At 35.8% G+C, this 21991-nt stretch overlaps 1 protein-coding gene across 10 annotated transcripts in view; it reads right to left on the reverse strand.

Annotated features, from left to right (window-relative positions):
• STXBP5 (syntaxin binding protein 5) overlaps positions 1–21991 on the reverse strand; it is a 104428-nt gene that overhangs the window by 55635 nt on the left and 26802 nt on the right. For all 10 annotated transcript variants that reach the window (XM_083857138.1, XM_083857144.1, XM_083857142.1 and 7 more), the window contains exons 3-7: positions 21011–21092; positions 20067–20167; positions 8554–8688; positions 7363–7426; positions 4936–5019 (exon numbers count right to left, since the gene is read on the reverse strand). In XM_083857138.1, coding sequence (XP_083713264.1) covers positions 4936–5019; positions 7363–7426; positions 8554–8688; positions 20067–20167; positions 21011–21092 — 466 coding nt within the window. The remainder of the gene's footprint in view (positions 1–4935; positions 5020–7362; positions 7427–8553; positions 8689–20066; positions 20168–21010; positions 21093–21991) is intronic.

Raw genomic sequence — 21991 nt, forward strand, 5'->3', positions numbered from 1 at the left:
TGCTCACTCACCAGCAGGATCCAGGGGAGAACCAGAAAAAATGGTACAACTCATGGATTGAGATAAGAACAGTTTAATAATTGCAAGAAAAACTACTCAGCACAACTAAAACATCAGTGTGTTATCAAAGTTATTCATAGTGAATCAAAACACACAGCTACTAGGAAAAAAATTAAACCTATTCCAGCCAAAACCAGAACAGCGCATGGAGGATTTCAATGACATAAACACAGAAGTTATTAATTTAAGCAGTTTGCTCTCTTTTTAAGAGAATTTTTTGAATCCAGTTTTCTAACACCAAATTTAGACTACTGCAAATATGGAATGCACCAGAGACATTGATAAGTCCTTTCACAATTCTTTGGATTTCTTAACAATCCTTTACTCTTTTGTGACATTAACTGAACTTGAAATACACTGTGTATGACTGGCAAAGTCCATGAGTAGTTATTTTGCAAACCAGACTGGTTATTTACCATATCTCATCCAGATTTCCCAGCTTATTATGACAGTCCTTTAATTTCAATGGATATGAGCAGCATCTTTGCTTAAACATGAATGGATGACGATACTGACTCCTTTTCCACAGGTTCACCAAAATACAAAAAGAAAGTATTTTGAAACTTGGGAGTACCTATGCTAACTCTCTTGTCAACAACCTAAGGAAGGAAAAAAAAGCTGCAAAAGGAAGAAAACAGACAAAAAAAAATGTAGCTACTGAGACTTAAATGACAATACATCATGAAATTTTTTCGATGACATGAAATACATTGACACACTTTGGTTTCTGGCAAGTCACATATCAGGGTTGTTTCTCTTTCCCCTGTCCTCTTAATTCCACAAGCTACTTTGACATGTTTTTAATGCTCTAAAATAATCTCTTACACTCAACCATGTACCAGAACACTGAGTCTAAAAATAGTAATCTATAATGCATTATAGTTAATGCTGTCAAAGCTTACTTGACATCAGAACAAACAAAATATTACTTGCAGAAGGGACTTGATTATAAAACAAGCTTTAGTCTTCAGAAGTTACAGTTGAGGGGTTTGGGTTTTGGAGTTTTTTTTAGGAAAAAGCTAATAGTAGAGAAATTTGTTTTATTTCTTTCATGAACATACAGATTGGGAAGTTACTGCAATATAAACTGTATTTTATATAACAAATGCACAGCTTGCTTTCCTTAAATCCCCAATGTCTGCATATAAAAGGCTTCGGGATGGTGCAAAAGGAATTTAGTCTTACTTTTTCATTAAGCCTGCCCAAGACAAAAGGGATGATTTGGGTAAAGAGTTTCAAAGAAATTTTCTAAACATAAGTTCATTCATAGCTGCAGTCCCACTATGTGCAAATAATTTTCCCAAAATTCTCTGAAAAAGAATATTATATTTGTGCATTATTCTAACTAATTATAAATATTCTAAATATTACTGCTATAATAAAAATATACACTACTTTAAGTTCAGGATTTAATTCATAATACAGAAAGATCATGTACAAATTATAGCTGAATTGTTTTGCAATGCTGCAGCGTGTTCCAGCCTATTCCAGTGCCATCTTTCCTGTAGTAGAATGTTCTGGAGGGAAGAATATGCCAGCAATCAGCACTAACCCTAATCATGACCTAGAGCTGCATCCCTCAACCATGGCTAATGTTACCCACCTGCTCCTGTCTTTGGGATGAGTGTCCTAGTGTCCTTGCGCTGCAGCTATTAGCCCAGGGTGCTGGGAAGGCACATGTGTTCAGACTTTCAGGGACAGTGTGCACAGTGTTCCATTAACCTGGCTTTCAGGCAACAAATGAGACTGCCCTACCACAATATGGGAATTTGCTTCAAGAAAGCCTCCAAAGGTCAGGCCATTTGAAATGAAGCCAAGCAGGAAGCTACAAACCCATATAATTGGATTCAACATCTTCCCTCAGGAAATAACAGGTATCTCCACAAATCTCCAGACACACAGGGATTTTGACCCTCATTATGATCCTCCTCTGCTAAGGAAGAAAGGATGACATTTGGATCCCTGCACACATCCAAAGTTCTGAGTTAACAAAGTTGCATTAAATGATGGTGAAAGACTGCACAGACCTTCAAGTTACACGTTTTAAAAATAGCATCAGCTACAAAGTGATGAGAGAGGAGGAAACCAATCCAATGGCAAAATTTGTAGCAATCGCTCTTTATGGTATCAGGGTCCTGGCCACCCTGCTCCTGATGCCTGAGGAAGCCTTGCCACCCACTAGGATGGCATGTGTGACAAGATTGGACTAAGTAGCTCTTTTCTTACTGGTTGTCAACTCCACACTCAGAAGAGTTCTCATCAAGAACAAGCAGAGAACCAAGGGTATAAATCCTGAGGCTTAAAATCCTGCGCCTGCTACAGGGCAGAATGTCACATGCATTATCCTCTGCGAGAGAAGAGGTGAAGCATGTTGTGACATTAGATGCTCCCTGTCCCTTAAGGGTAGGTTGGCACACATGTTCCTGATGGAATACAGCCCTCACAGTCAGTGCGTGAAAGAAGTTCTGTAACAACAGCACGAAAACAGGAAGTCAACAAGAAACTATCTAGAAAGATTGTCTGCACAGAAATGTCCAAATCCACACAGTTTGTTAGCAGGAAACAAAATGGCAAAGAATTTTCTTTGCTCTGTATCACACTAAGCAGAGACAGAGGAGATCCCCTGAGACAAGACACTGCTCCACTGTTCCACTCTGAGTCTTCTGTGCGTGCACTCTCATGAGCAAGGAAGCCACTACATCACCAGATCATCTTTTTTTTTTCTTTTGTTCTTTTCCCTTCCTAACTATTCCCAAGTTATGATAAACACATTTCTTTACCAAGGGTCTGACCTGAGGTAATTAATTACCTCCTTTGCAACCAAAACACCCAAACTGAACACCTAGATGCACTCAATTCTAAATCCGAAAGAAAATCAAAGATGTAAAATCTGAACTATTCACTGATCTCTGCGACCTCTCAAGTAAGAATTGGTTCAAAAAGTTTTGAGACTAGTATTTAGTCAATTTTTAAATAAATGGATCACAAATTTAAAAAAAAAACTCAAAAAACCAAACAGAATAAGCAGTATGATGTCTACTTTAGGTAAGTTTCTAGAAACTGCAACAAAATTTTAATAAAGAACAGGGTTAACTGAGGCATGGATAATATATGAGAATATTATGAGATAACAATATGAGTATCAATTATGAGATAATAATATGAGTATAATACACCAGATAGATGTAGTCAACATGCTTTTTGTGAGAGGTAATTATAGCCAAACAAACCTCCAAGAACAGTAACAGGCATAAGGTTCATGGAAACACCACTTAAGCTGTCTATGAAATTTTCAAAATCCTTCAACAACAATCTCAAAGGAGGCTAAAATTAAACAGACTAGGTATCTTTGAATAAATAAATAACTGGTTAAGTAAAGCAATTTGGAATAAAGACAGGCTGGCTCTAATTGATTAGTTCATGGATAAAGCTAAATGGTAGAGACCTCCAGGCATCTATACTGCTCAGTTTATTCATAATCAACATGGAAAATTAGAACAACAATATTAAGATGGTAAAGTCTGCCAACAGTATCAAACCACATTCAAATCAAAAGTCAGGATTTCAGTGAAAAACTGCAGAAAGACCTTAATTTTTACTGTCCAAGTATGTCAATGAAAATGATGCCTAAATGCCAGGACATGGACCTGACAAGTAACACCTGAAGAATGAGTCTTGGGTTTTATAATGGATTGTTTCAAGGAAGCATCTGCTTTATGCTTGCAGCATTGAAAGGCTAATCCAATATCAAGATCAAGAGAAAAAGAAAACAAGTCCAAAGACAATTATTCCATATGATAAATCTAGTGTGCCCACATCTTCATATATATTATGCTGCTGTTTCTGTTTTATAAAAAAATACAAAATAGAATGGTTAAAAAAGTTAGAGAAGAACAAAACAAGGAAGAGGTCTAGGAAGAAAAAGATGATGAAGACATTGGTAAATTTATGGAAAAAAAAGAAAGATAAAGGGAATTAATTAGGTTCATGCAATGAAAATGGCAGGGAGAAAAATTGTTCTTTGCATAACACACTCTGGGGCTTATATGGACATTTCTGATGATCCAAGGCTTAGACTACTTCAGAGCTGCCCCCTCCAGGCAAACTCTTGATTGGTAGAATACACACAAGTAGTGAGCCAGGACTGCCACCAAAAAAACCCAACAATCCTGCTCCCCTCTCCCGCACACAAACTCTAAAGCCGATACTGAACAATAACAAAGCCATTTTACAATCAACAGAATGTAATCAAGACAAATTTTATATTATTTTAAACAAAATATATCACCTTGCATATTATGCTGACTCATTTTTCCTAATCTCAATCTTTCAAAAAGTCTGTTCTCTCAAGTTTTAAAGAAAGGAATGCTACCTAATGTATTTTTTTTTTAACTTCCCACAGTCTTATTTCAAAGAGAATCGATCTTGATCTTATTCTACAGAGAAAAGGTGGTTAGAGAAATGTTGTAGTGAGACTATTTAGTGGTTTTTTCCTCTGCTCTTTCCTCCTGCAGTTCCCAGATTATGTGAGAGATCCCAAATTGCAGAAATTGCTAAACCATCTTGTTTCAACTTAAGCCCTTAACAGAGGTGAAAGTCACACAATTAACAGAAAAAAGATCTAAAGCCTTAGTGAAGAAATCCATGCCACCATTCATTACTTTACAAACTTAAACAAAGTGAAGTTATTTGGTCTGAAGTTTATTACCCAAGCCCTACTGCTCTTTTATAGAAAATTTCCAGTACTTGCAATTTCAAAGAGACCTACTTATTGATCCACTGGTGACAGAAGCAGGAGATTAAAAAATAATAAAAGTCACTATTCGAGTAGTGAATTATATCCTCAGAGTAAGTAATGCAGATGAAAAATGTTACCTCATCATGTGTATATCTGTAATCTGCCTTCTTTGACTTCAGGTCCCATAATACCACCGTCCCAGATTCAAAGCCAATCAGAAGCTGCATTAAGAAGATACATTAATTCTTTATAAGGAAAAGCAAAATTATATAATTTGCAATGCCTGAAGTTCTTGTCCCAAGACATATACAGCATAATAGTATACCATATACCATATACCATAATAGTATGGTAACTGCAAGTAGTTATCAAAACAAAAAATGAAGAGGTGAATGCCTCAATGTTAGAAAGATTTACTTTGTACTTATTGTCCTCAAGTTGCAGAAAATACAATGGACATTCATGCAAAATTAGAAAAATATGAAAGCGTCCTTCTGAAGATTCCTTGGAAATCACTTTGAGTTGCAGAAAGATCTATATGAAACCTTGTTACATGTATTCCACCCTGACTGAAAATAAGGGGTTTTGAAAAGGAGAACTTTATTGTGCATTTTCCTCACTGGAATTTGTTCTGCTTAAATTTCCTGGAAGAACACAATATTCCCCCTGAAGTTCTCAGTAAGAGTTCATTGTCTGTAAAGAAACAATGTACTTTAAGCTTTCTCCAGATGTTAATCATAACTGAGATAACCGGCTGAAGGAACACCAGAAACATTATTTGCTCAAAGGAGGAAAGCTACATCAACTAAACGAGATAATTTCCCAAGTAAAATTTTGCAAGAAGCAAGTTTAAACCTTTACCGCAGGGAATGAAGACTCAAATTGCTCCTAATAGCTGGTCTAACATGTTGTTAAGTATCTAAGCTTTTTGCTCTCCTATCTTAAGTGATACTTCTCTTAATGAAAAAACAAACCAACCAAACCATGGCCAATGTAGGGAAGTAGTAACAATCTAGCACCATACCTAGAGGTTTTGCCAGGACAGTCTTTTCAGCATGTTAACATTTTCAAGGTGTACAGTTGTCTCCAGTACAAAAATAACATCTTCTACAAGTTTACAAATAAAATATTTCATCTCTTTTGATGCTCTACAGCACTAAGATACCATAAATATTGGACATGTTTGATCCAGTGAAAGTGAAGATTCAATTTTTCCCATTAACATTATATACACTATTATTTTAAATTATCTTGTCTATCATATGCCATGTATTATAATCTTTCTATTTTAATTTGATTAGAAAGCTAAAAGCATGAACAAATTTTAAAAGTGTGTATGTGGGGGATTTTTGCAACTACACAGGGTTTTTTAGTAATGATTTTCTTATGAGAAATAAGAAAAGTGTAAGGTGAGATTGCAAAACACTGATTGGTAGCCTGATGAATAAAACCAGCCATTTTTAAACCTTAATTGACAATAATTAGTTGTGGGGTGGAATACATCAAAATAAATTGAACACTTGTATATCCTGAAATTACAACAGCTTCATTGCATTCATATGCTAGAGGCCATAAACCTGGAATGTGATTCAAATCTAATTTTACAGAGAAACCCTTTAGTTATGCACTTACTGCAGTGAGTGCTCATATTAATGAAAAAAACTTCTACTCATTAAATTCTCTGCTGGACTGAAACCTCAGGTGTTTAGGATACAAGCTGATAACTAGCTAAACTTTCAATCCACTGCTAAGACAATAGGATCATTCCCTCTCTCCAATTTAATCTACTACTGACATGAAAAACACAAAATAGACAAAAAAATATTTCTCCTACCTATGTAGAACACTAGTAAGCAAAATGGTATATCACAGGACTCCTGTCTTGCAAGGGCTTCAAGAATATGTACTGTAAAACTTCTTGTCAAGATGAACAGATGATTATGTTATTATTAATTCGTAAGAATGAAAATACAAGTCTAATACATAGATCTCTCTCATATATTTTGGTTTGCTTTTCTGAAATTGCTTGTTGTTCTGGAGGCCAGTTTCATTAGTGATTATAATAAATGGCCTAATATGGGAGTAGGAGTTAGATGTCAAATTCCACGAAACTCTGTCTCAGATTACTTAATCTAAAGACAAAGTACATGGTTTTCTATATAAATATGCAGTATAAATAAGCATTTTAAAGTTGTGAAGTAACACCCAAAGCATGATAAAGTGCATTAATTTCCATCACACTTTCAGCACTCTAGCTATGACTGGTGGGTTTTTTTGTAATATCTTAATTTTTATCACCATAAGTAAAATTCTTTGCTTTTATTTCCAAAAGTTTTGCAGCTAATCATTTTGATCAATGTTTTTAAATGTTTCTGATTAGAAGATGATTTATTCCAGTAATGTGTCCTACAGTCACATCTGTACCTCACTTTGTATTACTTTCAGGGCCTAAAACCTTCACTGTCCTCATATACTTAATCTTTCCTTAAACAGTAGTGGTATCTATGCTTTAAAAAAGTCTTGCTTTGAAAATAATGTATTGAAGAGTCTTTAAAATATCCTACCTTTCCTTCATCCATCGGATTGTCACTAATGTGGACAACAGGTCCTGGGTGAGATTTGGATGACCTAAAAAGAAATACTTCCATTAAAACAAATGGCCCCTGCCCTAAATGATATTGCAAAATAATTAGAAGTAATACAGATTCTGCAGATACAGACTCCATGTAAGCAAGTTGTGACATTTCAAAATGGAGTTACTTTTACTCTTATCTTCAAGTCTATAAAAACCCTGTCTGTAGGGACTTAGTTTCTGTCTAAAGGAAAGACTAATTTATCGCCTATCAACAACAACAAAAAAATCACCATTAGCTTTAAACGTATCATCTTAACATCTGTTCTTACAGAATTGACACTGTAGGTTAAATTTTTTACATTTACACTGGAATATAAGATTTGTCATTATTCATAAACTGCCTAAGATGGCCACTGTTACAATAACACAGAATTAACATTTTATGTGGACTTTTTGCTATTGAAGAAGACGGACCAATAAAGAGCTGTGTTTGCTTCAACACCCTTTGGCAAATGATGGACTTCATGTATTTTGGAAAGAAGACGTACTGGGAGCAAAACACCAGCACAGGAAGAGCACACAACTACATCATTCTCCCACAAACCACTATATTTGTACATACAAATTTAACATTAAAAAAAGGAGATGCAGTGACAATAGCTATAAAATGTACTTTGCTCTTGGAATAGACTTTTCTAAATTCGCATTTCAGAAAGTCACTGCCAACTCAGAATACATCAGTTCTCTTAAAAAATTCATTATCTTTACACTTTGGTCTTTAATCCCCAACTGTGGAAGTGACATGTCTGCCCAAGTACCAGCCACACCATATTTTAATGTATATTTTTTTTCTTCTATTTTATCCCCACACATAGTGATTTTTACATCTTCTTCTATACTGTTTTGTGTATTCCATATCTATCCCAGGAATATGATAAGATACTTCTAAAAGGCAGAAACATATATTAACATTAGCACTTCACATTCTTGAAAATAAAAATATCTACATGAGTATGTACTTTGATAGTGTATGTAGTGCAGTAAGATGAATACGGAGGCCTCTTTAGATAACAATGATATTCCTGCAACTGATGGGACAAAAACAACTGACGGGATTCCAACAACATCTGGGACACTGCTGTTCCCTCCCCCTCCACAGACAAAACTTGGTTAAACTCACAGTTCAATGGCTTTATTCCACATGATGACATAGCCTGAGAGAGTAAATGATTCCACATTGACAATGTGAATGTTTCCTCTTTCAGTGCCCACATATAGCCATTTGCTTTGGAAAGGCAGGTGACAAAATGTTATCCTGAAAGAGAAAGCCATCAAAAAGAAATTAAATAAATGTCTTATTGCTATCTTACACTGCAAGGTCTATGCTACCAAAGGGTAGAAAACCAGGAATATATAAGACAAATTTGAGGTAAAGTAGAAAAGCCAGTACTTGACCAAAGTAAGAGATGAACAGACAAAGTAGAACCTTAGGCTGAACAAAATAATAGAAAGCAAGGTATTATAAAGTTCATAAATAAATAAAAAAAGAAATTACAGTTGCCTTTAAAAATTATCATATTGAATGTATTTGACTGCTGTCACATCAAACGTCAAATACAATACTCCTATAATCTATAAATCTCCCTTTGGAATCTATCTCCTTTCAAGTTTTAAAGAACAAAGGATTTTAGAAGTTGTCATATGCAGATAAGGCTGATTTCAAGTAAGGAGACAGACAAAAGATATAACTCCAGCAAAGTAAGTTTACACATAATGCAAATTAATGCCTAAAGAGCAAAGCTTAGAATGATCCTAAATAAATATAAAAGTAACTTTAAAAGTAGTTTAAATTTCAGGCTTTACTTCAATCATGTTTTAATTTTCTACCTTTTAGTTTTTTTCTTCCGCTAGAAGGGAATACCTGCACAAGACTTAACAGCTAACAACCGTATGTACCAGCAGGGGACTCCTCTTTGCAGCTCCAGCACAAACACTAGCATTTGAAAACCTGATTATTTCTGCCCCTTGGGTCCTGATTATCGTTGACTACTTCTTCAAGATAAGGGAATAATGTCTGTACAAATTGACATAATTCTGGAGTCTAGAAACTTTCTGGAAACTCTAAACCACTTTAATCTGACAGGGTCTGACATCGAAAGAAATTGCCAAATTATTTCGCTATCAAACTTGGGCTTTCAGAAGTGCTTTAGTGATAAGGTAAAACAATTATTCAACAAGAATTTGTTCTGTTGGCTTTCATCCTTAGCTTTACAATTTTTTTTGTTCCTGTTTTCTCCCAATTGGGTTGCTTATTGCCAAATCCATGCACCACTTCACAAGCCTGTTAAGTATTTATGCAAAGAACAGCTTTAGATCCTTTGCATTAGATGCTGCATATGTACACCAACTTGAGCTGAAAGGAAAGGCTAACAGCAAAAAAGAGAATTTGCTATGGCTGAAGAGATGTAAATTTGCACTGCAGGTTTCAAAAGTTAAAACTTCTGTAGGATACTACCTGGATTCAGAAGTGTACCATTTTGGGGTTTTTTCACTTATTTCTTCCTAAATAGGAATGGACTCTGCTCCAGCAAATACCTAATCTATCTGCTCTCCAACTCAATTTCTTGTCCTGGAATACGTATGCCAAAAGGCTGCACTAATTTTTTCACTGGTGTTTGACAGGAAAAGTACTACATACATGACTTAAAATGCCCTTCCAATTCAACCTGCAGAGGTTGTAACACATTTAACTAAGGACACTAATTTGCAACCAGCACAGGTTGAAAACTTGTTTCCCCAAAATCCTTTAAAAAAAAAGCATTTAAATGGAAACTAAAGCACATACATTGGTACCCATTTTTCCTAGGCAGGCAGTTATTGTATATAAAGACAGAGCATAAACATAAACTTTCAGCACTCTGCAACCCCACAGCGCCTTTGGTGCCAGCACTCCACATGCCAGAAGCAGCTGGCAACCAGATCAGTTGGATCCAAAATCATGGCCTAGCAGCCAGAAAAAATAATCAGTAGCAGGGTTGTAGGCTTGTCTTGATTAGCAAGTTAATACTGTTAATTACAATTGTCCAACACTTTCGTTATGAAAGCCAATCTATTTCACATCATTTAAAGTGGGCAAAAATAAAAGCTGGGCCTTCAGCTTTGAGTGCTGTAGCCCAAGGGTAACATTTAAAGAAGTTCCTCAATATTCTTGATACTCTTCTTGAATATGCAGACATATTCAATTTACTGTCTCCTTTGTGCAACTGAGATTAATTTTGTCAAGAGTTAGCAAACAATGAAGTGATTCCATGCCAATAGTAAATGAACAGAACAAACAGCTTCACAAAATATTTACAAACTCTCAAAGGCAGGAGGCTGAGAAGACTTCAAAATTGTAAAGAATAGGCACATAACAGAGTTCTTAACCTTATTCCTCAAAGTATTTTACCATTCTTCTACAATCAGAATTGTGTGATTTTTCTACAAATTTTTCTAAAAAATATTCCTAGATCTTTAATTTCACATAAAAACTAAAAAAAAGGAATACCATGTTGATCCTGCTATAAGAACCAAAATTTCTCTCCGAATGTAGTAAATGTTACTTCACTTGAAAATAAAAAATATATTTACTATTTTATTTTCTTAATAGAAAAACTATGTTTTCCAACTTTGGAAACTCAACTATATTTTGACTGAATGACTAATTTCAGATAATTGCATTTATTTAAAAAAATTACACAATAGTATTTCCAACATCAAAGTTCATGCACTGAGCTTCTCTCCTCACTGATTAAGGCTTCACCTTAAACTATGTATATTTAAACAGCTCTGGAAATGTTACAGCCCTCTTAAAAACTAAAAAATCAGTGAAGCTAGGGACCATCTGAATGGCCAGCAGCCTTGTTTGTTCTGCTGAGAACCGGACTGATGATTGAAGGGATCCAAACTCTTTTTGGAGGATGGAAACAAAAGCTTAGAATCTTCTTGGTAATGAAGAAATACTTGCTTATTTGATGCTTGGCCAGAGACAGCATCTTTATTTTTCTGAAAACTGTATATTTTTCTTTCAGAAACCTATCTTTTGGCCACAAGGTAGAATATACTTCATCCATAATGTATTTTAAAATCAACAGAAGCAGAACTGGACATACAATCCTCCGGCCATTTCTACAACTCGAGCATTCTTCTCCCTCTCTCCCTATGCACAAATGGATATATCCATAAAAGTGGAAAATATAATCAATTGTTGAGAACACATCAAAAAAATTACAGACAAAACAAATTTTGTATTAGTCTCTCTTTGCACACAAACCCCAACTGCCCAAAAACACTGTAGAAGTCAAAAGTAGACTACCATACTTTTCTCCTGCAGCAAGCCATTCTGCCCAAAAATACTAAACCAGGAGCATCTACGATTTAAAAACATCCGGTTTTGTACATCTAAAGAGACAGCCTGGAATTGTCTGAGCCAGCAGCCACAGAAAGCAGGCTTTTGCAGGCAGTTCTTTCATGGCATAACAGATTCCTCATGTTGTCTCCAAGGCAATTTCAGCTCTCTCAGTAAGTGTAGTACATTTTGTGAAACAGACCAAAGTTTTAGCATAAACCAGTACTGGGCACAGCATGTCATTTCAAATATTTCACTTTCCAATATCTTCACAAAGAGAAAGATCCCTTTATAGAAAAAAAAAAATGCTTTAAGGAGCTTTATTTTTTCAATGTGAAATCTACAGCAAGATTTTCATATAAACTAACATCACCGCTAAAATGAGGCACTGTTATACAACCCCAAAGCAGGCAGGATAGTTTTAAATTCTCCTGTAGCTGTAATTTAATGTAAGTACAAAATATTCCCCTTCACCACACACATACTTGCAAAGCCGCTCCCTCCCCACCCCTCAAAACAAACAAACAAACAAAAAAAAAACCACCAAGATTTTTCTTTCTTGCAAAATGAATTTGTAATTTAGGATATTGCTTATGGGAGAGTCTTAGAAATGACAAGAGATTCTTCAATAAGTTTCTTGTAAACCTGCTGAAAGGATTCCCTTTCTTAACTGCAGACCATGTATCTTTTCTGATAATCTGTCAAAGCTACTAAAACAAAATCTTAATTGCTGCTGTTTCACAACATGTCTAAACAATACAGCAAGTGATAATACTCCCTACAGAATAATTACAGAAATATTAAAGAACATAACTTATCAAATCAATACATTATTCAAAGAACTAGTTTTTAAGTGGAAATATTAAGGAAAAATGGCAGGCTGTTAACTTGACTGTATTATTATGACAGCAGAAATCCTTCTAAATTATTCTTTACCTTTTCCTCGTCTACTGCATTATTAAGCATTACACATTCTTCAGAATTTTTCACTGCTTTAACAAAGCACAGTGACAAATACTTTGAAGTATGACAAACACTGATAACAGGTTTTGTTAAATCACTAAAATATTTCTAGTGCCTCAGGCTATCATTATAAGTCTGCAGTAACTGTAAGCACACAGCTGCTCGGAACATTATTATATAGGCAAAATAAAAGCAAAAGATTAAGCTACCAAAGCTGTGTTCTGCACACCTGTATCCTCAACATTTCACGTATGAGACAGTACCACGTAAAATTCAGAAGCTGAGGAGTTTAATTCCCATGTTAATGTAGACTCCACATCCATGGACTCTTGTTTAAGTCCTCCATGGGCTTAAAAAGTCACAGGCCAGTGTCAAAATTACATACTCATAGAAGCAAGCAGTAGTTTTGATACTGCCTGACTGTTGCAAAGGGGGTTTTTTTCCACATTTGATGACTTCAATAAGCTTAGAACACCTGCCTGCACAAAAAAGGCCTCAAAGACCAGAAGGCATGTGCAGAGGAAGAAATCCTCTTCACTGCATCCCAAAAATGTCCCACCAAAAAAGCATGTGGGTAAATACAGTATTTCCAAGGAACTGAACCATGTACTTCAATTCCATTTATATCCCTCAATAGCACTCCAAGTGGTGCTTCCCCAAATACATTGACTTGAACAGCTGCCCCTTCATGCAGCTGAGAAGCACCTGTGTTCATTGTCTGAGTTGTGGTAGACACCAGCGGTGTCAAGATGGAGTAAGCATGTGTTAGAGTAAGAAACTCAAGTATCTTGGGAGGACACAAGTAACCAGACCATGGGCATGTCAGACACACCAAGAGGAGTTCACAAATGTATAGCACAGGGTATTTCATCAGCGGTAAAGTTTCAGATTTTTTTGAGTGTTTTGTGTAAATTCTTTCAATACTGAAAAATTCTCTTTATTTTAAAATCAGTTGCATCAAAAGGCATGTGGGGAGTCACAAACTCAAATTGCAGACAAAAAATAGCCACGTCAGAGGTGTAGCCCTACCACACGAGACAGAAAAATTATTCCTATCACTGATGGAGAAGCCTGTCATTCAGGCAGAACTTAAAGACTAGAGATCAAATTCTGCCCAAGAACGTGGCAATTGGCCATTATATGCCTCATATCCCTGTGAAAGTCAGTGTGAAAAGTATGGCTAACAGGGCAACTGAGGCAATTTAAAAATCATTTCTCCAAAATTTGAAATTTCTGAGTGGCAGGACTTGGCATTATGGTTCTGCCTCAGTGCTAAAGGCAGGAGAAAGCAGGTGATGCAACTGCAGTTCCACCAAACACACTGACATGTGGAACTCTGCATGCATGCATGGCCTCAAGGAAACATTTTTCAAAACAATTAGATTCTTGTGAAAGAAACATTCATATATATGACAAATCCAGACAGTCAATACATTTTCTTCTGCTAGTTTCTTGACACAAGATCAAACTCCTAATTATATGCCCTAGTGAATCACCACTGAGTTAAAATTTTAAGCTCACTAGGTAAAAGGCTTTACACGACACCATCAAGGCAAGCAGACCCAGTGATCATTTCCTCTCATTCTGAAGAAAGTCACTTTAAAAAGTGAAAAAAAAAAAGAAAACAAACCCCAAACCAAAAACTTAGTTATGTATGAAAAATGAACCAAAACCCTATAAACAATGTCTACATCACCTATTCTCACAAGCAAGACAACCTGTATGTCCTTCTGCTATCCACAAAGTGGCAGAATTGGTCAGTTTGTAAATTCAAGGTGAAAGAAAACTCTCAAGTCTGGTAAGGCACAGGCTGAGTACACAGTTACAGGATCTAACAAGGTAACATATGTGCCAATAGAAGTTTAAAATCTTATTGTTAATAAGTAAATACAAGTGGGATTTTCCACTCTCTGTAGACAGTGTTCCAAACACAATACTAAAGCTGCTGTTTACAGCAGGATAGAAAGCCAAAGATATTTTAAGCATAATTTTGTAACTCTGAATTATGTACTTTCACGTTGAAGAAAACTATTTAAATCCCACAGCACAGATGTTGACATATTAAAAATCAAACTGCTATAAAGGCATTCAGGGATCGATATGCAGAACACTCGCATAAAACACTCAGTTCTATTGTTATGCCATTCTTGCTTTGTGATTTACCATAAAGACAAACTTTCTTTTGGCATTAGAACAGGGAATGTCAGCTCAGGAAGGATGTAAGTCTTGGATAATGAAACAAATTTTTCATACTTGTATACAAAGCTGGTTTGCTTTGGCTGGCAAAGGGGCCTCAAATTTGTCATCCCATGCTACTTTTTCTTTTTTTAATGAAGTTAGTCTGTCACTCCACCCTCTCAAACAGGATCTGTGAAAGTCCCTGGCTGGTTAGGGATGCATGTTTGACTTTTCACACCTTAGATCAGCATCAAGTTTAACACTTTCTGCGTGACAGGAAACTAAAGCTCGATTAGGCATGTATGTATGTATCTGTCTAACAACATGCTTTCAGTATTTACTCTAATAAGATGTTTTAACTACACTTATTACACTTATTGATATGTAGATGACAAAGGAACTAGATAATGATCCACTGAAGACATCTTGTAGAAGTATGAAACCTGAAATGCTAAGTTCCCACACTGAATTATGCATTCTGAAAAGAGATAGTATTTAGACATTTTCAACTTGCATGACAAGTCTCACAAGCAACTGTCCCTCATCATTATGCATTTTTGTCCTGGCCCCTACACACCACTTCCCACAGTCAAGGAACAGTGGCCAAGCATGATATTGGTTCACTATCTCCTTACTCTTGTTTGGTAACTAGAACATAGAGCAGCTGCAAAACCCCCACAAATGCAGCAAACAAAAGGCTAGAGAACTTGAACTAGATTGTTTTGCACTGAGCTTTTGATATCTGTCAATAATTTCAGCTAACTGATTTATTATACATCTGAAACCTCACCAATCTCTGCTTCAGAAAACTTGCTTCAAATTACTATCATTGCTACAAAATGAGGTCAGGAGCTTTGAATCCATTAATGGTCATTTTTTTATCTACAGATTCTTAACTAATTTAATTTTGATTCAGCAGAAAGAAGCATCTTTCAGGACTCTTGGCCATTGCTTTTAAAGCAATGTTTTGCTCAAATCTAAGATGATGTAAGTTAGCCAAAGACATTTTTCATGTATCACAACAAAGCCTGTAATGGCATAGAATTATATTTAAAAGAATCAGCTCTTTCTCACCACTCCCTGTTCTTAAAAGTCACGAGTAGAGAAGCAAGAATTCACATCACTTTCCTATCATGTACTAGAGACTGCATTCTGAAATAATTTACAGATTTAAAACTTAAATTTTCAGGTGAGTTTACAAAATATTTAAACACACAACAAAAGCATTTATAGAGACAAGCTAGCTCTTTTTAACTAGCTAGCTAGTTTTAAACATCTTGTGATGTTTAAAACACCTGAAAATGAGGTAGCCAAATAAAATTACCAACAGGATAATCAAATATGAAATCTAGAAATTGTTTTATTAGACATTGAGCAGTAGTTCTTCCACACAACTAAAAGAAGGGAATTAGGCAGAGCTGTTAAAAGGCTGTACCAGACTACAGAATTAATTAATGAAGTCATAGTCTTATCACTTGCTTTTTTTTAGTTTATTTTTAAACACAGTTAAAGAATAGTTTTCAAGACTAAAAATCCTTTCATCTGGGTAGCTAACAGCTACAGTTAACTTTCTATGCTAAAGACAACTTTTTAGTTCAAATCTAAACCTTACATATGAAATCTTCATCTAGAAACAAAATCTGACTGAAAATTTGCCTGTGACGGGCTAAAGTTCAATTCCTGTTGAATAGGACACAATACCACTTTTCTCCAATTTCAACACACTTTCAGGTAAACCAAATCAGTTAAATAATTTTAAATCTTTGCCTCAACAGTGTCCTAGAGCAAATACTGATGCCACTACAATCATTGCTTCAGTCATATAATGAATTCTAAGATATTTAATCTCCCTTCACAAAGTGACAAAATACGATTAGAGAAGACAGCTACAAGGGTGTGTTGCAGTACATAAAATACTTTAAATAAGTCCTGTTTGAAAAGTTAGTTATCCTTATGAACAGATTTTAATCCCACAACATGAAGTACTTTAGAATTTTTATTAATTAGGTTTATAACAACTTCATGCTTGTGACTGTAGAATGTAGAGGCTAAGGGGAGCTGACTTTAGTCATGGTATGGGTTGTGGTGCTGCATGCCTCTGCCACCCAGGACACCAATTTCTCTGATCTGAGAAATGCTCATTACGCCCCGGCCTTGAAGAACTGCACTTGGATTAAACTCCCTTAGAGCTTATCAGAAACACTCTCTGTTCCCAGGAACTAACAGGTGTCTAATGAACATCTGCTTTTAACAAACAGCCTTGGAAATTTATTTTTCTTGTCTGAATAACAACCCAAGTGGAATAATATTTTTGTTTTTGAACAGTCAAAGATTAAAGTTACCAACTCAAATTGGCCAAGATGGAAAATTACTACAACTAAAGCCTCTTGCTACTCCAGAAACAGTGGTCCAAAGTGAGACCCTTTTGAGCTTGTAATTATAAGGAGCTAATGTGTATTAAAGCCCATTGTCTAACAACCCTATAAACAGCAGTCCACAGAGAAATCCCTTCGAGCTCTTGATTCCCAGAAGATAAGGGCCTAATGTGTATGTCTCAAACACAGATAACTGGATGGCTGTGGAGCCAGCCAAGGACTGTTATTACTGACAGACAGGAACTGCTGGTAAATCCAAGGACTATTGGTATTAACACGCCATGAGAAAGAACAAGTTTTGGCTGGAGAAGGGGGGTCAAGTGGAGATAGACAAGCACTTTTCCTTTAGAAAGAACACAACAACAATGCAAGTGCAGGAATGAGTGGTAGGAAGTGGACATGGACTCTATGGTGGGATTAAAACCAGCAATGACCTCCAAAGCCCTCTGGCATATTTCCAGAGAAGCCTGAAAGAAAGACTGTGCATAACTAATTTACATCATGAACACTCTCCTCAATAAACTTAGTTAATATAAAGCATAAAACTGACCTAAGAAAAGCCCATTTACTTCAGATTCCTATAGCATATTGAAACTATGAGGTATAATAAATTACAAAGAACTGAGGGTTATAAAGGCCCCTATTTAGAATTATTCACCACTGAGTTTTTTGCAGTTCAAATCAAAATATTTACCTGATAATGAAATTACATGTTATTTTATAAAGTTGTATTTTATAAGCTAGTCAAAAGAAAATAAAATATTTGAAAATAGTTAACAGTCATCCAGCATAACCTAAGTGGCTATGACAAGGTACAGATCTGGGAATCTTAAGTGTTCTGGCTACTTTTATATGTTAAAACATCTATTATAATAGATATTTTTAAATTAAAATTGCTAGAAGAATAAGCTCTTGTGTCAAGCAATACTTATACCACTCATGTAACTACTGTGCTCTCATTACCTACCTTAGCAAGACAGGATTAGTAACTAAATCAGTCACTAAAGCAACATCAGTGACCGAGACTCCTTCAGACCCCCACTCAACTCCCTTTGATGGGTTTTGCTACTGACATCATTACATTTACAGAAAAAGGATAGTTAAAACTTCCACTAGCCTTAACCAAAGATACCCACATATCTAAAACTCTAAGCCAGCCTACAGCAGATTTGCACACAATCAGAATCACCTCCTCAGATACCTGTTTTAAAGCATTAGTAAGAAGCCCATGTTTAAGTGTCACTTCAGGATACAAACCCTAATTTTACACTGACACTTAAGACACTACAAGTAAGAGAAAATGCACTAAAAAAAAGGAAGGAAGGAGTAGAAAATTCAGTTTGGACACACCATTGTATCTCTTACACTTGGACAATCCTCATTAAACTAGTGGTTATAAACTGCATTTCTCTCCATTTGACTTTTATGCTGCATAAAGGAACACTGACACTCCTTTGGGGCAGATAATTTGCCTCAGTTAACAAAGCTTTCTGTTTTCTGTATAACAGTTCAGAATCACAGAATTGTCTGGGCCTGAAGGGGTCATTAAAAATCATTAAAGATCACCCAGTCCAACTCAGCTGCTGGCAGGGACATCTTTCAGTAGATCAAAGCCCCACCCAACCTGTCCTAGAACAACTTGGGACAGGAATGAGGCACCCACTACTACTCTGGGCAAGCAGTAACAGTGTCTCACCACCCTCACAGTGAAGAATTTCTTTCAATATTTAATCTGAATTTTCCCTCTTTCACTTTGAAGCCACTAGCCCTTGTCCTATTCCTACAGGCCCTGGTCAGATTTTATGCACAGTGATCATAGAAATAATTTCAAAAAGGACTAAGAATCACTTAATCCTCTATACAAAGAAACCCCAGTAATCTGCATTTTTGTTGTTCCTGATGATTTTGTTCATAAGCTGCGCTTTAAAACTACAAGGTTACCATTTCACCCACCCAACAGTTTGTTTAGCACTTAAAACATGTGCGACATGACATTGTTAGAAGGCATTACATAAATATTTAACTTTTTCAATTGCTATCTATTACTTAAAATTTATTACCTCCTGCCCTATTCAAAAGAAATACAAGTCACAGATTATTCTGTGTTCGTTCTAGTGTCCTCTGAGCTCCCCAGGCAGTCCATCTCTAATGCATACTGTAAAAAAGCAAACACAGCATTCCAGCTGAGACTTTACATATACTGCTAAAGAAGGGATACCTCCTGAAAGGGAAGGAATACTTGCTTTTAAAACAAAGGGCACACTTTTCAGAAATTTAGTCAACTGACTTTTAGAAATTTAATCTTAAATGTCTCTCTAGCTTGCTTACAATTCTTGAGTATAAAAATTTTTAGCCAAAATGTAAGCGGTTTTCAGCTACTCTTATACAAACAAGAGCTCTAACACTGCAGAATTCTGCTTTGCCATTAAGAGAGAAAAAAATTCCAGGTAAAAAAATTGAACAAGTTTTCCTGGTTGTCTTGTTGATGCACACGCTTTCTCTTGTTCCAAAATTCTGCTGAAGACATACATTCAAATCCCTCCACATTTCAAAGATATGAAAATTGATGTTCAGCAATGCAACACGTGATAGAAAAGGCATCTCAGTTTAGGTCACTAGTGTGTCTTACTGATGACGTCTTTGGGGCCTAACAGATTGAAAGTTAAACCCAGTGTAAGCCCAATTTCAATTATGTACTAAGTTATGACTTGGACTGCAGCAAAAAGATGGGATCTTACAATAGCACATGGTGTGATGCCAAGGGGCACTGCAATAAAAACCAATCCCTACCGTTCCCGGTTAAATTTGAGTGAATGAAGGATAGCCGGTCTCTTCTGGCGCAAGTTCCACAGGTGTAAGGTGTCGTCAGCCAAGGCACTCACAAGAGCTCCCTAGGAGAACAAAAACCTTTTAGTCAACTTGTTTTCATAACCGTAGGAACGCTGCAGCATCATGGAAATATATTACATATATTACATGGAAATATATTACATATTTATCACCAGGATGAAAAAATGTGTAAGAAGCATGTCCGTCAGCACCATAGTACAGATAAGTTCTAAGTAGTAGGAATGATTTAACTCATTCCTACTGATGTGATCACGTGTTGTTCAGGTCATTCATATTTCGTTCAGTGCTGTACTGAGAGGTGATGGGGAAGGAGCTTTTTCCAGTGTGTGCTCATCAGTTTCCTTATGCCCATCTCTGCAGAGAAATCAAGGAATGAACTGCTATCTGTGTGCTGACACACAGGGAGATCCCTCTAAAAAAAGCTAGGGAGATCCCTCTAAAAACCTGTCCCCAGCTCAAGAACAGCACTGCTGTCAGATCTCAGCTGCTACATCCCTAGATACACACATCAAACTGAGGTAACATTATTCAATTCATGTCTAAGACAATAACTCTATCAAAATAAAATTAACTCCTACTGAAACTGGTAGTACTATTGAAAAAGTACTTCACCACTTCCAGAGATAACCTGCAATGTTGAAGGACATGAAAAGATATTTCTAGTTCCTGCTTATAGCAAAAGAGTACTCTAGAGACAAAGACACTTACAGTATTAGTCAAGCATTTTCCAAAACTAAAAAAGTTAATTTATTTTTAATTGTTATTACAGTTTGCTATTTGTGCTACATCACTTATATCAGCTAATTTTAATGCTTGCTTAATGAAAAATTAAAGAAAATGTGCTCCATATCTCCTCTGAATTACACATAAATCATTTTACTAACCTCATTAATCAGGAACTGAAGTTGGATTACTGCAGCTCCACTGTCATGTTGACAGTAGCATTCAACTCCTGGCCGACCAAAGCTGGAATTGGTAGCATTAAGGAATAATTGTTGCATGTAACAAACAAAACACATAACATAACCAACATTTTCACTTTCACTAATACCACATTCACACAGGCTAACATCCTGCTTCTAGCTAGTGTACTCACCATATCTAACCACACAGAGCTGAGTAGTTACCAACACAGTAATTTATAAATACCACAAAGTAACACAAAGAAATTAAAAGGCCGACCTTGAAATATAAAAATTATGTATAACTGCTTAACTTGAAGAGATTTAAGAGATTCTTCATCACTGAGAACTTGAAGAATGATAAAGCAGTTATTTTAACAATGCTAAATATCAGGACTAGAATTGAAGTTAATCTAAATAAGAATCATAAACAAATGATGACATTTTTTGAATGCCAAAGGATCTTTCTCTTCATTTAAACATTACATAAAGATAAAAAGAGCTGAATAATGCAAGGCACCTTAAAAAAAATCTGCTGTGAGTGAGATGAGAAGATCAGTAGTCAAAATATGGAAGAGTATTGGAAATTCCCAATTTCAATGGGAAGCTATGTATAATGTAAATTTTCAGGATCTCTGTATCAAGACTTCCTGGATTCACACCAGCTATGAGATAGCAAAAGTTTGCTCATTTTCACTCTCACACATAAATCAGTCCTTATCCTTCCATAATGACTATGAATAGAAGCAGCAGGAAAACAGATTTTTTCACTTTTCCATACTTAACTCATTTTTTTAGTTGCAAATATTCTGTATTTTAAATGTGGTTATGCACCTGCTTCTAATACAAAATAAAGTTCTCCAACATCTAGGAGATCGAGCAGAAATAAGAGAGGAATTAAGCAAACTGGTCAGTATTTCATCATCATTGCATGCCCAGGGTTTCTGGACTATAATTTGTCAG

This window comes from Zosterops lateralis (genome assembly GCF_965231275.1).
Source record: "Zosterops lateralis genome assembly, chromosome: 3".
NCBI classification, from domain to species: Eukaryota; Metazoa; Chordata; class Aves; order Passeriformes; family Zosteropidae; genus Zosterops; species Zosterops lateralis.